A 19,168-nucleotide genomic window follows, 5' to 3' on the forward strand; every position below is an offset into this window, starting at 1 on the left:
CAAGATGATGAACAGCGAGAATAAGGAGATTCACCTCGGCTCTTTCTGCTTTGAGTTTTTTGTATTCATCACTTCTACGATCAAGCCCTTCCCATATTTCAAAAGGTTCTGTTCCTGGTGTGTATGCATGTAGTACATGCTTACCAGGAGGTGCTAAATCTGGACTCAAAACACTGGGGACTGATATCAAAACAACATTCTGATCTGCATCAACTCCTCTCGTCCAATCATTCACAACAATATGATGAATACCCAGGTCTTCACGTAAACCCTGAAAGCTCAAGCCTTAAGTAATGGTACAAACATTCTGTACCATAATCATGCTAAGGGACAAGTATGATGGAAGATGACAGGAAGAGAAAATTGCAGAAACATGCATATTCAACATAACATTATCATGAAAACTGAAAGCAACAACGTGAACAGAATTTTGGCACAACATAAAGCCAACCAGAAATAAGCAGACTATAGAACTGAAGATAGCTCACCTCTGCATCAAAACCCAAATGAAGATGCATAAAAGATTCACATTGTGGGGTTGAGTTAACTCTCTCTTGAAATGTCTTGGGTACAGATTCTTCCGGTAACAGATTCACGGTGTCCCACATTGATGCATTACTGACAACAGCCTTCTTTGCGCGTATAAACTGTGGGAGAGCAGATAAACATAAGATTCTACACAGCAGATGTATCTATCTGCCATCTCGTTCTCTTTATCCACTTACTTGACCACTTCTGAGTCTAACACCAACTGCTCTTCCATTTTCAACAACAATTTTCTCAACATGAGAGCGAAGGGAGATCCTTCCACCAAACTTTTGAATTCCACGAACCAAGGCCTCAACAATTGCTCCACTTCCATGTAAGGGGTACTCAAGAACACATCCTGGCTTGTACCACTCAGCAAACATGTAAATCTGCAGAATAGGAACAAATAAAGTGAGTGATTATTTGTCACAACATCTTCACAATGCAAGGACTAAATCATTAAAGGATTTAAAAAGGTGAACATGTAATTCACCTAAGAGGATCAATGTACTACGTATTATACAATTCCAATGTACTAATTGTTATAGAGTCGTGTATCTAAGACAATAAGCACTTCAGTACTCAATCCACTGGAATTAGATATCTTACTAGGCAAGTCATCTTCGACTGTAAATTAGAAACATAGGAGACTATGCTCTTGGCACTTTCCAGACTGTAATTGCTCATTTCCTTGGTTCAGTAATTGTCTTCAAATACAAGAAAAGGAAGAATATATAACTTTTCCAGTACCTTACTGAGTTAAGTTCAACACATCAAATTTGCTGTTATCCAGAAATGTAGTACAAAGACAGATTTTTGGTCTTCATTTTTTATAGAGCCAATGCCAAATTTTGAAAATGCAACCAAAGTATTTAACAAACATCCATTATAATGTGAGAAATGAGAATAATTTCATAATATTTCATGCAGCTAAAGATGTGAGCTGGTCACATAGGGGTAATAGTTACCATCTCTGCTGAGAGAATACCATTAGATTTGACACCAGCCAGAAGGAAAGCCAGAAGATCCACCCAGTTCCGTACAAAAGGATCTTTTAGTCCCAGCGAATCAACTATTTCAGAAAAAGGTCGGAGAAGCTTTGTTGCACCTAAAGCTCCTTGAGGTCCCATCGCAGCAAAAGACTTCAATAGAGAAGGAGCATACCTAGCTCCAGCAGTTGAAATGACACCCAGATCACCTCTAATAGACAAAGGAGGGAGAGCCATTGCTGCAGTAGAGAGAGGCAGTATGGCATCCTGTTACAAGTAGCAGTTTGTTAAGAGATCAATACGATTAGTTCATCTATTCCCCTACTATAGACTTCCATGTACCGCATTACACTAGAGTTCCTCATAGCCATGAGTTATAAAAGAAGCCTGTTATAACTTTATAGATGTCTTTGCAAATAGCGCTCACAAAAGTAGCATGCCTTCATGCCCTACCAGTTCCCAAGCTTGTGGTAATAAGGAGCTGAGCTTAGCAGAGAATGGCAAGCTCAAAATTCACAGCTCAATTTGGAATCAAACAAAATGCTACTTTAGGTCATATTTCAAAGCAAATTATTTTTCTACTTGAAACTCTTACAAGACTTTTGTGAAATTCATGCTACTGCAATAAAAAAAATGTCTTTATAAGTTGTACATAAAAGTTGAAGAATCCCTACTTTTTCAATTTTATTTACCCATTTTGACTATTGCACAAAATAAAACTGCTATCTATTATTTATGACTTTCATCAAAATTGAGCTCAAGTTGTTAAGGACTGAGCCAAGCTTAATAAGCTCATGAAGTTGGGTTCATCATCACTCCTATATCACTATATGAAGCATAGGTGATCATTTCTTATGACAGCTATAAATACCAGATAGGAGATAGCAGTTTTGACATGAGTGAAACCTTCTTCAGTATCAATTTACCACATTTAGTTTGGGACACAAAAACTGAGAAAAATAACATACTTCAAGACATAACAGAGACCCTTTGGATCTTGACGCCCCCCCTAAATGTTCTAATATCAGAAAGAGAGGGCAGTGGTACTCACAAGAAGCTTTTTCCACTCTTGCACTGCATTTGCACTTGCGTACTTCTCAAGATCCTGTAAATCTACTTGGTTGTATTAGAACTGGAATAAGGGCAATTGATATAATTAAAGCTAAAATATAATAACACCTAAATGTCAAACAATACTTCGTATATGCCAAGAGATACTTTTTACACTCTATCCTTGGATGAATGCCTAATTATCTATCTAAAGAATGGATGTGCCAAAGTCATTTGTCTATCTAGTCAGCAAATAATAATTTGCTAATATCTCCTAATGTTGGCATTTGATGTACCCATCTAATTTTTTCGTTTGATGTACCCATCTAATTTTTCACACTTTTCGATTTTCTTCTTTAATCGTCAATACTTTAATTCCGTATCACCAACAATAACAAAAAGATACTTTTTGAGAAAAAACTACAACTCAAGGCGATTTTTAACAAGACCCCAAATGACTGTTGTTTTTCCCTTGCATATTGGTTAAAATTCGTGATCTAATTTTGAGATCTTTAACCAAGACAACAGTTAATAGGTACATATTTTGGAAACTGAGGGAGTACCATACTTCTTTATAGGTCAAAACAAATTAGTACAATTCTTAAGAATAATACTATGCCTTTATGAATTAATAATTTGGCAGCGAAAGGCTTTGTAGCTATAACCTGGCTACAATATTCATAGAGTAAGTGCAACAAACAGAGCAGATTCACTCTTTCCTCCCCATTAATAACACTAAAATTTTCCATTTCATGATGTACTCTAATTCCCTCCCTCACAAAATTATTAAAACTATTACAGAGTACAATATTAGAATAATAAAAAGAACACACTAGCAATTATGGAATCACCTTCAAAAATTCTGTGGGTCCAATTCGTGACAAGAAATCTGCTTCAGGTAAATAAACCATCCATGAATCATACTTTGCACAGGGTATTGTTTCACCAAGGGCATCCAACACCTGCAAGAAGGAAAATAATAGAGTTCAAGGAAGCTATAAGATATTCTGCATATAGGTTCAAATTATTCTTTGATATGAAGGTATGGTAGTAAACATCGTTGACAAATATGTATTGCTCATTCACTTCTAGTGGTCCTAATAAAAGATAGGTTTTTCGCTTACCTCACTCTTCATTATTTTTGTTCATTTCTGGATTAAGTATAGTTGTTACCGAAATTACCATTTTTGTGATTCACTTGGATCTATCATGCTAGTATTATCTTGCCAAACAAAGTATAATACTAAGATCAAGGATCTAGAAACATTTACAGAAAACATAAGTCGAAAGTTAAAGAGACTGAAGAAAGGAGATTACTTGCGCAAGTGGATTTGCCTGAGGACCTCTTGATTCAAATCCAGAAAACAGAGAAGGTCCAGAGTCAAACTTATAGTCTTTAACTTCAAATGCATGTTGCAGCACCCCCAGGTTGATCATGACTTTCTAACACGAGAACATCTTGCTCATATCTTGCTAGAAGTCCGGCACAACATAGTCCTCCGATGCCACTCCCAATGACTACTACATCAGCTTCAGATCTGCCTGCATGATGGGCAAGTAGGAAAATGCAATTCAAATTTCCTCTACATTGAATTGCGATCCTAAAGCATGTCTTTCTGAAGGGGTTCATGATATTTATGCACCCAAACAACTGTAGTATAATTTATTACAAAACCTAACATAGAGCAATCCAAAGGTTATCAAGGATGAGAAATCCTTATACGACAACCTTAAGGAGGATAGAAGACCATCTTAAATTTCCCTTGTGAAGTCCTTGACCAATGACTAGACCATAGATCTAGACATATCCTTTCAGCGCACTTTGTCCTCACTCATGTACACGAGCACACCCTAGATAACTTTTCAAGAGTACTCTTCCTAGGGCTGGATTTTGTTCTCACACTTAGTAAGCTACTTAGCTTTTTCACAATCTTACCTCCACTTAGTAAACTTTATCAAAGTATAAATCAGTTAAGAGTAAAAAAATTTCGAAGCATTAAAAAAAAAAAAAAAAAACAAACAAACAATTGAAGGAAATCAGGAAATTAATTCACAAGAGGAAAACTAATATGATTTCTTTTGTTTAAGGGTTGACACAACCACCTGTCCACCTCATCATATATATAGTTTCAAACATAGGGATGAATGTAGGGAAATTAAGGTATTTCCAATAATTTCATTGTGCCTTTACACATAAGACAAGAAGCAATGCAAGGAAAAGTTATGCCTATTGTTAACCTGATCGTTTGTTCCTAACATAACGTCATGTACTCATGTTTACATGAAATCTAATCGGATGCCTTCCACGACATCCCATCACTAAGATTATAACTCATGTCCTAATTTTTTATGAAAGCTTATGTCAAAACACAAGAGAAACAGAATGGCTACCTTCTTGAGTACCAAAAATCTTCCCACAACACCTAATGCCCAAGCATTCTAGTACAGTGGCATAGTCCATACTCCGTAGAGCAAAGAAAAGGTTGCCTAAGATGACAAGCTCATTGCATATAGCTCGAATGACAACGCTAAGACCTAATTTCACCTCTTAGGATCCAACATACCTTTGCCAAAACCACCCTCATAGTTTACATATTCATTAGATTGCCTCGGATAACATATTGCCAGACCTAATCTGATACCAAATTACAACAGTTTTATAGCAACTTCACAATTTAACATCCCTAATTTAATGTCAATGTTTATAATTCTACTAGACAATGCACCATTTAAAAAAGCAATATAATCGAAACCCTAATCCCAAATTTCCATCGAAATTAAGGGTTACTACTTTGGAACTGGAAATAATTCATCAAATGAACAATAATATGAATGTAAACCATAATTTGGCCGGAATTAGGTACCACAACTGTAATGCATAAATTATGATCAATTAAACCAAAATCAAGAAATAGCAAATGAAAATTACGAATTGAATCAACTAAAAGAAATAGAGATTTGAGAAATACCTGAAATGGAAGGAGGGAGACCGTTGGTGGCAGAAGGTGGCTGACCGTTGGAAAATCGCGCCAAAATTGAAGATTTATTTGAATTTGATTGAGAATTTGGAGGGAAAAACTTAGTTGAAGATGGGAGATGATGGAATTTGGGGAGGATTGAAATACCAGAAAATGCCATTAAAGCTGAAATATTAGCATGAATTTTGCAACAGGCTGCTGAATGTTATGCAGCAAAGGTAGAAATGAAGAGAGAGAGACAAAGATAGGAGTTTTTTTTGGGTGGAATTTGATCCAATTGTTTCCTTTTGGCCTTATGATTTCTATAGCTCTTAACTAACCACGTTTGCTTCATTTGGTCTAATATTCTCAATTGGCCACGAGCCAATCCATATAATTATGTAACTTCACGTGTTATGTCAGCATATCTCATATTTAAATGGGTTGTACTTTAATTGAGTTATCGAAAAAAATCGGGTTATGTTGGGCTCATGTTGTATCAGCGAACCCTTAAATATCATAAATAAGCGAGTTTACCTGCACATTGGTCCATCTTAGTTATGCTAGAATTAAAAAGATTGTCGATGAATAACCCATGAGCCGTGACACACTGCCACATAGATGTACCTCTTGTGTTGGGTTGGATCATTTTCGTGTAGTGCCTAATTGATCCTCGTGCCGACCTGACTCATGCCCAACTCTAATTTCCATCATTTGGTTGTCCATATTTATTTCTTTTGGCTTTAGAATAACTAACTTGGTTTGATCGGATGTATTTACCAACACACAAGTTTAATTTTAATATAGTATTATATCATTATATATGTGAAATTATATAAAATAGTTGATATATACTAATTTACATAGTTATATACATCAATGTCAAGCTTATAAACAATTGAAAAGTTGTTTTTTCTTTACATTTGTGATTCTAATTAAAAAAAAATTTTAAAAAAAAAAAGATAAAACGATTTTTTTTCTTTTTGTATTGATCTCAATGTATATTTTCAAACCAATTTTCATAATTGTAATTTTTAATCAAAAATATTAATGATAAAAGGTGTAGATTGACAAGCATATAAATTCAACGGTTGGATTCAACCTGAAAATAGAGTAATTATTAAGCAAAATGCATAAAAATTACAAATTTTATCATCAACGTAAAATAAGTTCTAATGTTCACCTCCTATATCGACCAAATGGTTGCAATAAAACAGTTTGACGTCTATACAAGCTATTCAATTCCCATCAATCATCAAGATTTCTACTAGTTAAAGACAAAAACATACTTGTACATGACTTTAAATGAGGATATTCAGATAAGATGTTAATGGGCTCTACCCTTTTGTCAAGAATGTTTGGCTCATAAGTCATAATATACACTTAGGTCCTGTTCGACAAAAGTAGCGGTAACGAGTAGCTTTTAGCGGTCGAGTAGCGGGTACTGTTAAGTTAGCGAGTAGCTGTCAATTAGTAGTGAGTAGAGGTTAGCTGTCAAAGTAACGGTTGATAGTATGAGTGTTTGGCAAAAGTAGCGGTTGCAATACTAAAATATATCAAAATTCATATAAATATTAATTAAAAAGTAATAAAAATTTGTCAAATGCTACCCGCTACTTCTAAACGCTACCTTGCCAAACACTCTCAAATTTTTCTTAGTAGTGTTTTGACTAGTCAAAACACTAATCGCTACCTCAAACGCTATCATAAAACAGAGCCTTACACAAAATTTTTGATTTCTGTCAACCTTTTAAACTTCCAATAATTATGTGTACACTTATGAAAAGTTTGGGGACTTGTGTTAATAATGGTCGAACTTATGGCGCTTGTGAGTTGTGAGTCTTGTGACATCATATCAGAAATTACCTTATTATTAATTTTTAGAGTAATAATTATATGCGGCATTTAATGCAACGTAAAATATGTCGCGTTTTATTGATCAATTTACATTTGTAGGTACTCCGAGGAGACCCCTTCTTCCTAACTTTCTCTTTGTGGAAATTAATTAGAAATGTATGACAAATTTATGTATCAATTGGTGTAATTAATATTTAATTTAAAATTTAAGCTCTTTTATGGTATATAAGTCTAGAGATTTATGTTAAAAATTAAAATTCTAATTTTAAAGATTATTATGGTTGAGAGTTGAGACATTAAGATACATGAAATATTAAGGATAATGCTTAAATGCTATCATAGGAAAGAAAGTACCAAACGACTTCGTGATACCATATAACGCAATAAATTCTACAATAAGACGGATAATGCAGTAGTACTGGTGCAACTTCTCATCAATGTAGCTTGTTGAATTACATACGTAACATTATTCAAGCACAACCACAAACACTCAAAAATCATTAAATTAACAACGGAAACTATACATGATTCAGTAATTATATTAGGTTTAATAATCACTGAGAACGAAGTACCTTAACCTTAAACCCATACTTCATGTGAAGAATTATAGAGAGATTAGGAACAACAAGATGTTCTTTTACCGGTTCAATGTCATAGTTTTGGATTATGGTAGCCGCAATAATCTTCATTTGTGTGAAGGCCATTTCTTTCCCTAGGCAAGTTCTTGGCCCGGCGTTGAAGGCTAAGAACTTGTACGATGGCTCATGTCTAACCTTCCCTTGTTCCGTTATCCATCTTTCTGGCTTAAACTCATAACAATCGTCTCCCCATATAGATTTCATCCTTCCCATCGCGTACATGTTGAATATAATTTCCATGTTCGGATTCACATGGTAGCCGCTTGGCAGTATGTCCTGCTCAAGAGGGGACTTGGCCTCAAACACAACTGGAGGGTATAATCGTAAAGTTTCACATAATGCGCTATGAAGATACACTAACTTGCTACTCACCTCCTTAAAGTTTGTCCTATTTATTATTATACCGTCTAGTTCTTTTTTAATCTTAGAAACGACATGTGGGTGCTGTGAAAGGAGGTAAAAGAACCAAGTCAACGTGACACTAGTTGTGTCACGTCCTGCTACAAAAAAGTTCAAAATTGTATCCCTTAAGAATTTATCGCCTAGATTACCAAGTGGAGTCTCATGATTCTCATCCTGTTTAATATATAACGTTAATAGATCGTTACTCATCTCATCATTGTCTTCCTTTTGCTTAGATAATTGTTCCTTACTCAATTCTTCTCTTTTCATAGCTATACATTTATAGATGAAATCATCAAGTGTTTCCCAAGCCTTCCTATGCTTCTTCTCTTCTCCTACATCCAACCACCTTAGGAACTTCCAAACACAAGATGGCACAACATGGCGATAGAAAATCACTTCCTCAACATCGTCCAAGGCCTTTGAGGATGGAACCCTAGGCAAATCGACGGATAGAGACCTCGGATCATAATCCATAATGATGGTACATATTGTATCAAACGTGAACCTTGCAAACAAATCTTGCAAATCGACCTCGATAGAATGCTCTAACACATGATCAAGGACCGGGATAAGTCCATTTTCCACCTTATCCCATGTTTTCTTGACCAAAAAATGATGGAACTTTGGATGACCAAGGAAAGAATGAGCCATTTTTCGATGATATTGCCAAACAATAGAATCCGTGTTAAAAATTCCATCTCCTAGTACATCAAGAATTGCATTTAACTTAGGACCCTTTGGATAATTCCCAAAGTTCTTGCTCATTATATAGTGAACGTTGGCCGGATCAACGGTAGCGAGCAAGTACATGTTGGTGAACCAAGGACCCTTAAGAAAAAAGGTCAATTGTGATTTTAGCATGACTTCAATGAAATAGTCGTGAATTCGATGTGCGTTTATAAGGAGCGCCGGAAGCATCCCAACTATAGGCCAATTCGTCGGGAGCCCGATGTTGTTACGAAAGGAGTAGCCAAAGAGAAGTAAGGAGAGGAGTACTAGAAAGATTTCAAGGTACTCCATTGTTGGCAAAAAGGAGTAATGTTATGAGCTTAAGCAAGAAAAGATGAGAATATATATATGGTGTATTTTTTCTAGGAGAATTATTATTGTTGTTGTTTATTGTGTATATGGATGGACTATAGTGATTGTTCCTTTTTATATAGAAAGGAGCTAAAGAACACTAGTGATATAAAATTGTGCAAGAAAGATAATGAATAATGGATGCACCCTAATTAGGAAATCCTTGTGCAAGATGTGAAGAGAAGATATACATACAGTGTACAAAAGATCTAATAATGGAAAGATTTTTTTTCTTAACACACATTTCTTAGACACAAAGAGGGGAATTACGAAATGAAGGAAAAATAAGTTTTGATATATTTAGATTGAAAACTTCATATAAGTTTAGCTTAGATTAGAGTTAACAAGGGTTACCAAAGTTCAATATACAACTAATAAGTTTAATTGCTCAAAAAAGTTCATGTTGATTAAGATAAAATCAAATAAGTTTCACAAGTTCAGATTAGTGAAAAATAGGTGAAAAGAACACACTTTAAAGATATTTTGGTAGGATTAAATGGCTGGAAATGTACAATCACAAGGGTTACCAAAGTTCAATATACAACTAATAAGTTTAATTGCTCAAAAAAGTTCATGTTGATTAAGATAAAATCAAATAAGTTTCACAAGTTCAGATTAGTGAAAAATAGGTGAAAAGAACACACTTTAAGGATATTTTGGTAGGATTAAATGGCTGGAAATGTACAATCAATAGAGGTATTAATTTTATTTTTTATATTTGATCGATCCACATTTCAAATATAGAAATGTTATATTAGATATATCATCAATACATCTCTTGGTATCTTCTTAATAATTAATTTCAAATCATATCAAATACTGTTATGTTAGTATCTTCGACATTATCTTTTGTAATCACGCACTTATGTATATGTTTTGATTCATATATATGATATGAATCATAAAGATTGTATTGGGTGTTGTCGTAATTGCCTTGTACATTGTATTTTTTTTTTGGGTGTTCTACCCGTTTCATTATTTGGGATAATCTGAATTTGGGATCAATTTTTAGTGGTTAGTTGTACATTATATATAATTTTACCATCACATGCATCTAATCAAACTGAAACTTTTCAGCATATGGAGTATTTTATTTTTGACACGAGATGACACTTTATTTTTTTTTTATAATCAATATGTGACGCTTAATTTGGGAAAAACAAATGCAGATGAAAAAAATCGTTTGTACAATAAAGATTGTACATCGAAAGTAAATTTACCTTTAAATCAACAATTCCCTGATATAATATAAAATTTACCTATTTTTTACTTATAAAAATCACTAATATAGTAATGTTGTATAAAAGTAACCATAGATCATAAAACTTATCCTTATTTATATCAGTATTATTTAGAATTGGAGGTTAACGTCAGAGGAGGTGTCTGGTTAAAAAGTTTTGTAAATTAAACAGAGGAATTGGGAATTATAATTGGATTTTATTTTGAAAAATCACCACTTTTCCTTATCAAAAAAGGAGGAAGAAGAAGGAAAAAAAAAAAAAAAAAAAAAAACCACTTTTCAGCCTATTTGATTTCTATACACACTTTAATTAACTTGGAAAGGATATTGAATTGCATGCCCAATAAGTTGGATAGACTCATCATAGACTACTACGACATAGCATAGAACACTCTGGATGATATGATACAGTTCCAAACTTTACAATCCAATCAATATACAGTTGTATTATTGCGCCTATCAGTTTCATTGATGTTCCTATCGTATAACGGCAGATATAGATATACTGTGTGTCAATTAAATTAGGGTATATATCCCGTGATTTAATAAAATCAACAAAGAATTAGAGATGTCAATGGGGTAGAGCGAGGTGGAAGTTGGCCTCCTATCCCCATCCTCATCCCCTTCCTTGCCTAACAATTTCATCCCCATCCCCATCCTTATAGAGGGTCCAAAATCTATCCTATCCCCGCTAGGCCGCCACAGCCTGTACAAAATCTAAAACCATCTCTACCCCCACCCCCCTCTTGGAAATCAACACCCACAAACCTAGTTAAGCCCCACCTTCCCCACCCACCCCACCATCCACCTAATCCCCGCCTAAGACCCGCAAAATCCTTCAATTCGTTTTCATCACTAGCACATTGAGCGTACCTCATTTTGATTAATAATTATTTCGTAAGAGGTCATGATAGCAAAAGTTGTGTCACTAAATGGCACACTTTTACAAATGTACGACTAATTAATTAAGGCTAATCATCCATTGTGCACTATCAATTTCCTTTGTACAACATCAATAAATTGGTAGTGCACTACCCCATCACCTACGATGGAGACGACTCACTATACTTCCCAATTTGGAGTGTTGTAGTTGTAAGTACTATGGAATTTAATGGTAATTAAAATTGAAGGCATGACGAACTATAAGTACAATAGATGCTGATTTGGGTGGTAATTGATATTTGGTATTATGAACAAAAGTATGAGATAATTGAGATAAGATTGCTAGAAGTTGATGTCCTAACTGTGAATAACGTGTTTGCTGTATAGCACAAAACAAATATACCACAATGGTACATTGATCGGAAAAAAAACAATAATAATTATTATATAAATTGTAAAATATGTTACATATTCTTTCTGTTTCATAATAATCGTAATATTTTAACTGACACACATGTCAATGCATAACTTTGACCATTAAATAGTAAAAGAATTAAAAACATACACCCATGCTGGGATATATGCAAAATTTACTTTGCATGGGCGTACCATATCCTGTTGCTTTTATATATGCTACAATTCACAAGTCGAAAAAGCTATTTCCTAGCAAGATTGTCTAATTAAATAATACAAATGGTGACACTATGAAAATATAATAATCAAGTATGTAAAATTGAAAAATAACTCTAAAATCTAAAATGTGATTCATGCTAGACTGCTAGGCCAAATGTGAAATGTCTAATTTTTTTCTTTCTTTCTTTTATTTTATTTTATTTTATTTTATTTTTATTTGTTTTTTGACAAGAATGTGAAATGTCTATTTAAAAGGCTTAAAACAAAAAATTTGGAGACAAAATATTTATGAGGTTTGGTGTTTATTTTTTTAAGAAATTTTGGAGGTCCCTAAAATCACTTTTTTGAAGCTCCTTGATGATGGCCTAGCTTGTTTGTGCAATGGCACATGCCGTGTCGATGTCTGTCAGCTTCAGTGAAAACAAACAATGAAGAAAATAATTAATTAAATGAATTGTGATTTGTGACATGTTTGAAATAATTATCTTCAACTTTTGTGTTATGTGTCAACTGTACTGTCTAAAGATGTAACTTACATGGACATGCAGCTATTAATTAGGAACTAGATGGAAGCCCGTGCGATGCACGGTTTTTTCATCTAAGATTTTTAATTATTTAATTTATTGTATTCAATAATTTCAGACAAAATTACAAAAGTTTAATAATTTTTTTTTTACTATAATTTATAATGAATTTATTAAATATAAATAAATTGTAAATATGATATTTTTTCCGTTATATGAAATCTTTAATGTGAAATGATAAATTTTTAATAATTTAAATCCTAAATTATTATTCATTGTTTAACCATATCTTTTATTTCGATAGAATCACCAACTTCGTCCACAACCAACCTACTACATCAATGGATAAATTGAACCGTGCAATGTTAGCCAAACTGACTAATAAATGAAAAATTGCTGCGATATAAAATAAAATCTATGCATTGGAATTTTTTCATCATCTCCAAAATAACCAAAGTCATCCATATATTAAGTATACAACATCTAATCATATGTCATTACATAAACAAATAATCTTTAAGTATCCTAAATAAATACAATGTAACTAATAATTACAAATATAAATTTAAACATAAATTTTAAAAATTACCCGGACATTGATAACCTAAAACTAACACAAAATTACTAACACAAAATTCGCTTGATGGGGTTTTTTATTGATACAAAATTTTATTTGTGTCGTATGATGTGTTAGATCTGCATGTAAAAAAACATTTAGTAAATAAAACATAAACCTATAATCGTTGAGTATCCCAAATTAATACAATGTAAGTAATAATTAGAAATACTAATTTAAACATAGGATTTCAAAAATTAATCTAAAAATTACCCGGCCATTGATGACCAAAATCTAACACAAAATTCGCTTGATGGGGTTTTTTATTGATACGAAATTTTGTTTGTGTCATATGATGTGTTAATTTACAAATTTTAATTTAATTATAATTAACGAACAATTTGTATTTCTTATCATAAATACTATCAAAATTTATCTTGTAATGATAGGTATCAAATTTTATTATAAGCGTTTATCATTTAAATATTTCTTAGTATATTTTTTTTTGGATTATACTCGTAGTATTGAATTAATAAATTTATATTTTCCTATATTTTTACTTTATTTTTTTCATTAAAATAATTTAATTCGTGGATTATAATCTACGTGGCATTAAAATTTTAGATATATCAAATCTAATTCGTTACTTTTGTCTAGGTGGCGACATAATTTTTTAATTCAAAAATAAAATACAAATCTTTCTTCTTATTGGTCGAAACAATACCTTTTCTTACGTGGCTTGCCGAATGCTCTCCAAAAATGCCTACTTTATTTATATATATTAGATTTGAAAAAGAGATAGTAGTGTCATTATAATTAAAATCTAAGTATAAATTTAAAAATTGAACTATGGACAATGTTGATTAGTGAGGCAGGTTTTATAGACTGCCTCGCACTATTCTTACTATAAGGTACAAAGGGTGAAGGTTTAAATTAGAGGAATTGCGATGAAGAGATCAACATCCGCATTCCCATCTTCATTGTGAAATCTGATTTTGCGTGTCATCTCTATGATTCATTCTTACAAACGAATTAGAAAACCAAAAACTCATTATTATACCAATACACAAGAAATCATAAAAAGAAAAACCCTTATTATGTTTTCAAATTGTTCAAACATGTTCATTAAAATCCGAAAACAATTTAGTTTCATGTAAAATCGTTCCATATGACACTAATTAATAACGAAAATACTAGAGGTCATATATTTCTATAATAAAATAATACAGAGTAGGTTACCTCTAGTCTCTACAATAAAATAGTCACCATAAATCAAGTTTTTTTCCTTTAACAAATTTCCAAATTATGGTTTTACAAATTTATTGAAATTTATGGCTATCCTCAAAAGGCCAAGCACGATCGATGAGTACATTTAACTGATATATGAACGAAACTAACCAGAGATTATATATCTCCATGAAAGCAAACCTTTAAAAGGTGACTACATTCGATATTTTCCATACAAAGTAATTGCAGACCCTCAAAGGCACTAGATTTGTCATGGCTTATATTTGCGTATCCGGCATGGAAGGCTTCGAGAGGTCCATATATGTTATGCTTACCTTTTTTTTTTTTTTTTTTTTTTTTTTTTAAATTAAAAAAGTATAAAGAAAGTTTAGGATAATCTGTTTATAAGGAGAATTGACATAGTTCTGATAACCTGTTAAAATATCAACTTAACCAAAAATTTAAGCCGATGGTGAAATTAAAGTCCAAGATCCCAAACCTTAGCCTCTGTATTTCTCTCCACTCACTAGCCAAAACTGGTGAACTGACCATTTGACCAAACCACCAACGCGGTGGCTTCACACGTACAAAAGACTAACCAATCACCACTTCAAAGTTTTGAAACTTGTTCGCCATCCATCTCAGAAGTTGCATTCAGAAACTAATATACAGATTTGCATCGTCTATACCAAAATAATTGTGCCAAGTTTAATACTACATCCGTTTCATATTATTTGCAACGATTTGATATAAAATGTGACTGAAAAGTATAATCGTTGCAAATAATATGAAACGGAGGTAATATATTTTTGTAAATAATTTTTTTAGGAAATTTTGTATATTTAGGAAACACTCGCCGCGATTACCCTCCTAAACCTTAACCCATAAATTCCACCCAATAGAGTGGCCACCGACACCGCCACCAATCAACGGCGACCCATTTCAGGAAATAGGGATTCGTCATCTGGGATTCTAGAACCGAAATTGAGATTCAAAGGGTCCGAAGTTTGTGCGATTTGTTTTGATAACTTGCCGGCAAAATTTGTGATTTGTTTGTGTGATTTCTTTTGGAGGGTGAAATTTACCGGCGAACCCGGGGTAGGGGCGGCATCGGCGCCGGCGCGGGGTAAGGGAAGGGGGAGGTTGACGGCAAGTGGTAGGAGCGGCGCCCCTATTCTGGCCACTGCGGCTGCTGTAGGGGAGGGGGGTGGTGGGGTGGAGGTTAGGGTGTTTTATGTTTTTTTTAATTAATATAATTAATTAATTGAGAGTTAAAGGGTAATTAGGAAAAATTAGAGGATAATTAGAGTTTTTGGTTGTCTTCAACAAAAAAAATTTAGAATCAGGTTTTAGATTGCCAAAAAAAATTTAAAAGGTTTTTTCCAATAAAAAGAATGTTTTAAATGATATTTTTAGACAAACCAAGGACAATTAAAACAGTGGCGGAGCCAGGATTTTTACCAATGGTAGGGCACCGGCTGTACCTTCTGGAACCCTTTTATCGATCAAGGCTTTAAATCTTAAAAAAAAAAAACAAAATTAAGACACATTTACGTGCCGCATAACAATTGTAAAATAATGTTCTTAATATCAAGATTCAAAATTACTTAACAATTGTATTTGTCAAACCTATATTATTCCAAAATACATCAAATATCACCCCTATTCAAGGCTTTAAACAATGACCCCGTTATTTTTTTTTAGATCTTTTATGATAGGTTCAGAATCACTAGATAGATTTTTCACATCAAATAGCATGATCCAAAATACCAATTACTCCCTTCGTGTTTTAATAAGTGTTACAGTTTGACTTTTTTCACTATTCACATAGTGGTTTTGACTTGATTAATTCACTAATATATAAAAAACAAATGTTATTGTATAATACATCATTAGATTCGTTATAATGTATACTTTTATAATATCAATTTTCCTATAATTTTACTAATATATGATTAGATAAATTAATGGTCAAAGTTGTGTCTCAGCCTGCGTATTTAGTCAAGCTGTAACACTTATTAAAACACGGAGGGCGTATAAGGATATATAACTAATATAATTCAAGTGTACTCATACATGTAAAAAGAAATATAACAATTAAACTTTTTTTCTTTTTTGGACAGGATGGAATATAACAATTAAACTTGACGAGTCTTCAAGTTTTGAAAGCGTATTACTACATCATCAATTTCATTATCTTAAGTAGAAAAGTAATCTTGCTCAATGTGCACAAAGAGAGGGAAAAAAAAATTCTAAGATCATATCATATCACTAATAACTAAAGCCCATCTCGCAGTCAGGCCACAAGACATTGGATCGACATTTGGCATTTCTTCTTTGTAGCTACTGAATAGTCTTCCAATATTTAATTAATTATATAATTTAATAAACCCCTAGTTTCATAATACGTAGTATATTACTATCATGTTATGAAAGCTAGTTTAGCATGTTTCACATTAAAAAACTGATGGAGATGAGGGACTAGGAAGGACCTTGATCAAAGCTCAAACCTTATAGCTTTTTAGTTTTTGATAATCACAAGCCAAACATTTGGAAATAGGGAGAACGTGTAACTCCATGATCGTACATACACTTCCAATTACTCTATAATGTTTGAGACACATACCTCTATATGTAGGATATAAGCTCAACAAGCCAAACCTTGCTTGGTGTAATATGATTTGATTTCTATTGGTGAGCAAAACATGAAATAAACGAGATTCATCTCCATTCATATTTTAAAAATATTAATACTTTTAATTAATGACAATTAAAAATATATACTATTGGTCAAAAATATACATTGCTAAGCTAAGGATAAATAAAATTCGAAGCTATATAAATTCTTGATAAGGTTGAACCATATAGCGGTGTAGGGATTGCATTCATATCTACATTAATTTGACATGTGAACTGTTTAAACATAGTACATTGCTGTTTGTCAGGATTAAGATAAACCCATATCATAGTTAATTAATTATGTAATATGCTACTAGCTTAGGTTAAGTTAGGTGAACATGAAAGCTATCAATTCATATAATTAAGTGCTTTCTCAAAATTCTTTCTATATAAATGGACTTATTATATTTATAAACCATATTAAAGACATAAATCATACTTACTTGCTAATAACACTATAAGCTAAGTTTCATAATAATATTTCTCATCATTAATTCATTTTAAATTAGCCTACAATAATGTATTATTTTGAATTTTTCATGATCATCTTATTCCTTATTTTCTTTTATTTGTTACTTCTTTTATGACCAAAAAGGGCTCCCAACTAATTGGCCTTTTTTTGGAATGCTTCCACCAGTCTTTAAACATATAAACAATATTCATTATCTTTTCATTGATGTCATGGAAAAATCTCATATGACTTTCCATTTTGAAGGCCTTTGGTTCACCAACATGCACGTACTAGCCACCGTCGATCCTGCCAATGTTCACCATATAACGAGCAAGAACTTTGGGAATTATCCCAAGGGGGCCGAGTTTCGTGAGAAGCTCGAACGTCCTTGGAGATTCGATCTCAACCTCGGATTTTGAGGTATGGCAATACCATCGAAAGATGGCTCAGTCTTTCCTTAGTAACCCTAAGTTTAATCAATTTTTGGTAAATAAAACATGGGAAAAAGTGGAAGATGGACTTATTCCGGCCCTTGATCATGTCTCTAAGCATGTTATTGAATTCGACTTGCAAGATTTGTTTGCAAGGTTCACGTTGGATACTATATGTACAATGATCATGGACTACGATCCAAAATCGCTCTCACTCGATTTGCCTAATGTACCATCCCCCCGCGCCTTAGATGACATTGCTGAGGTGATCTTTTATCGCCATGCAGTGCCAACTAACTTTAGTGTGGATTCCAAAGGTGGTTGAATGTAGGAAAAGAGTACAAGTATAACAAAGCTTGGGAAACCCTAAGTTTCATTTACAAGTGCATAGATTTAAGGAAAAATTCATGGGAATAATCCCACCTTTGGGCCATTCGTTTTTAATAATTCCACCTTTGAGTTATTTTTTAATAATCCGACCTTTACCCCCATTCTTTTTTAATGGTCTCATTTTACCAGAAACCGATTGAGTAGGTAATTTTTTTTTAAAAAAAAATGATTAATTTACACGTGTCATTACATAATTGGTCAAAAAAAAAAAAAAATTAAAAACCCAAACCCAATTCAGCCACCACCACTACACTTGACTATATAATATGTACTCCGTACCACATTTATAACCATGTAATATAATTTCATAAATAAGGTTGTTATTTTCCCGACTTTTAACGATGATACCATTCCCTTAATCCTCACATTCTACAAATTTTACCATGAATAGATTTTTTTAAAAGAAAACAAAAATCTAGAACCATTAAATAACGATGTAGACGTACGTACATACATTATATACAAGTAATAATTTACCATGGTACTATGGCAATTATTGTACTATCATACATTCGACATTCATACATGCATCTTTAAGATTATGCAAACAAAAATTAAAATCTATTTGTAAGGTACTCCCAATTTGTCCTAATTTAATCGACGCAATAAACTTTACATAGAATTTAATGCAATAAGTTGTGTTATAACGGA

The 19,168-nt window shown here is 32.9% G+C and overlaps 1 protein-coding gene and 1 pseudogene across 1 annotated transcript; both read right to left on the minus strand.

Moving 5' to 3' along the window:
• Positions 1-13: 13 nt before the first annotated feature.
• LOC110692651 lies at positions 14-5,875 on the minus strand (annotated as a pseudogene).
• Positions 5,876-7,720: 1,845 nt separating this feature from the next.
• LOC110692652 (alkane hydroxylase MAH1-like) lies at positions 7,721-9,757 on the minus strand. The gene has a single exon (XM_021869681.1). It carries the CDS (start codon positions 9,442-9,444, stop codon positions 7,936-7,938), a length of 1,509 nt encoding a protein of 502 aa, XP_021725373.1. The 5' UTR covers positions 9,445-9,757; the 3' UTR covers positions 7,721-7,935.
• Positions 9,758-19,168: the final 9,411 nt, after the last annotated feature.

This window comes from Chenopodium quinoa, unplaced genomic scaffold, assembly GCF_001683475.1.
Source record: "Chenopodium quinoa cultivar QQ74 unplaced genomic scaffold, ASM168347v1, whole genome shotgun sequence".
NCBI lineage: Eukaryota > Viridiplantae > Streptophyta > Magnoliopsida > Caryophyllales > Amaranthaceae > Chenopodium > Chenopodium quinoa.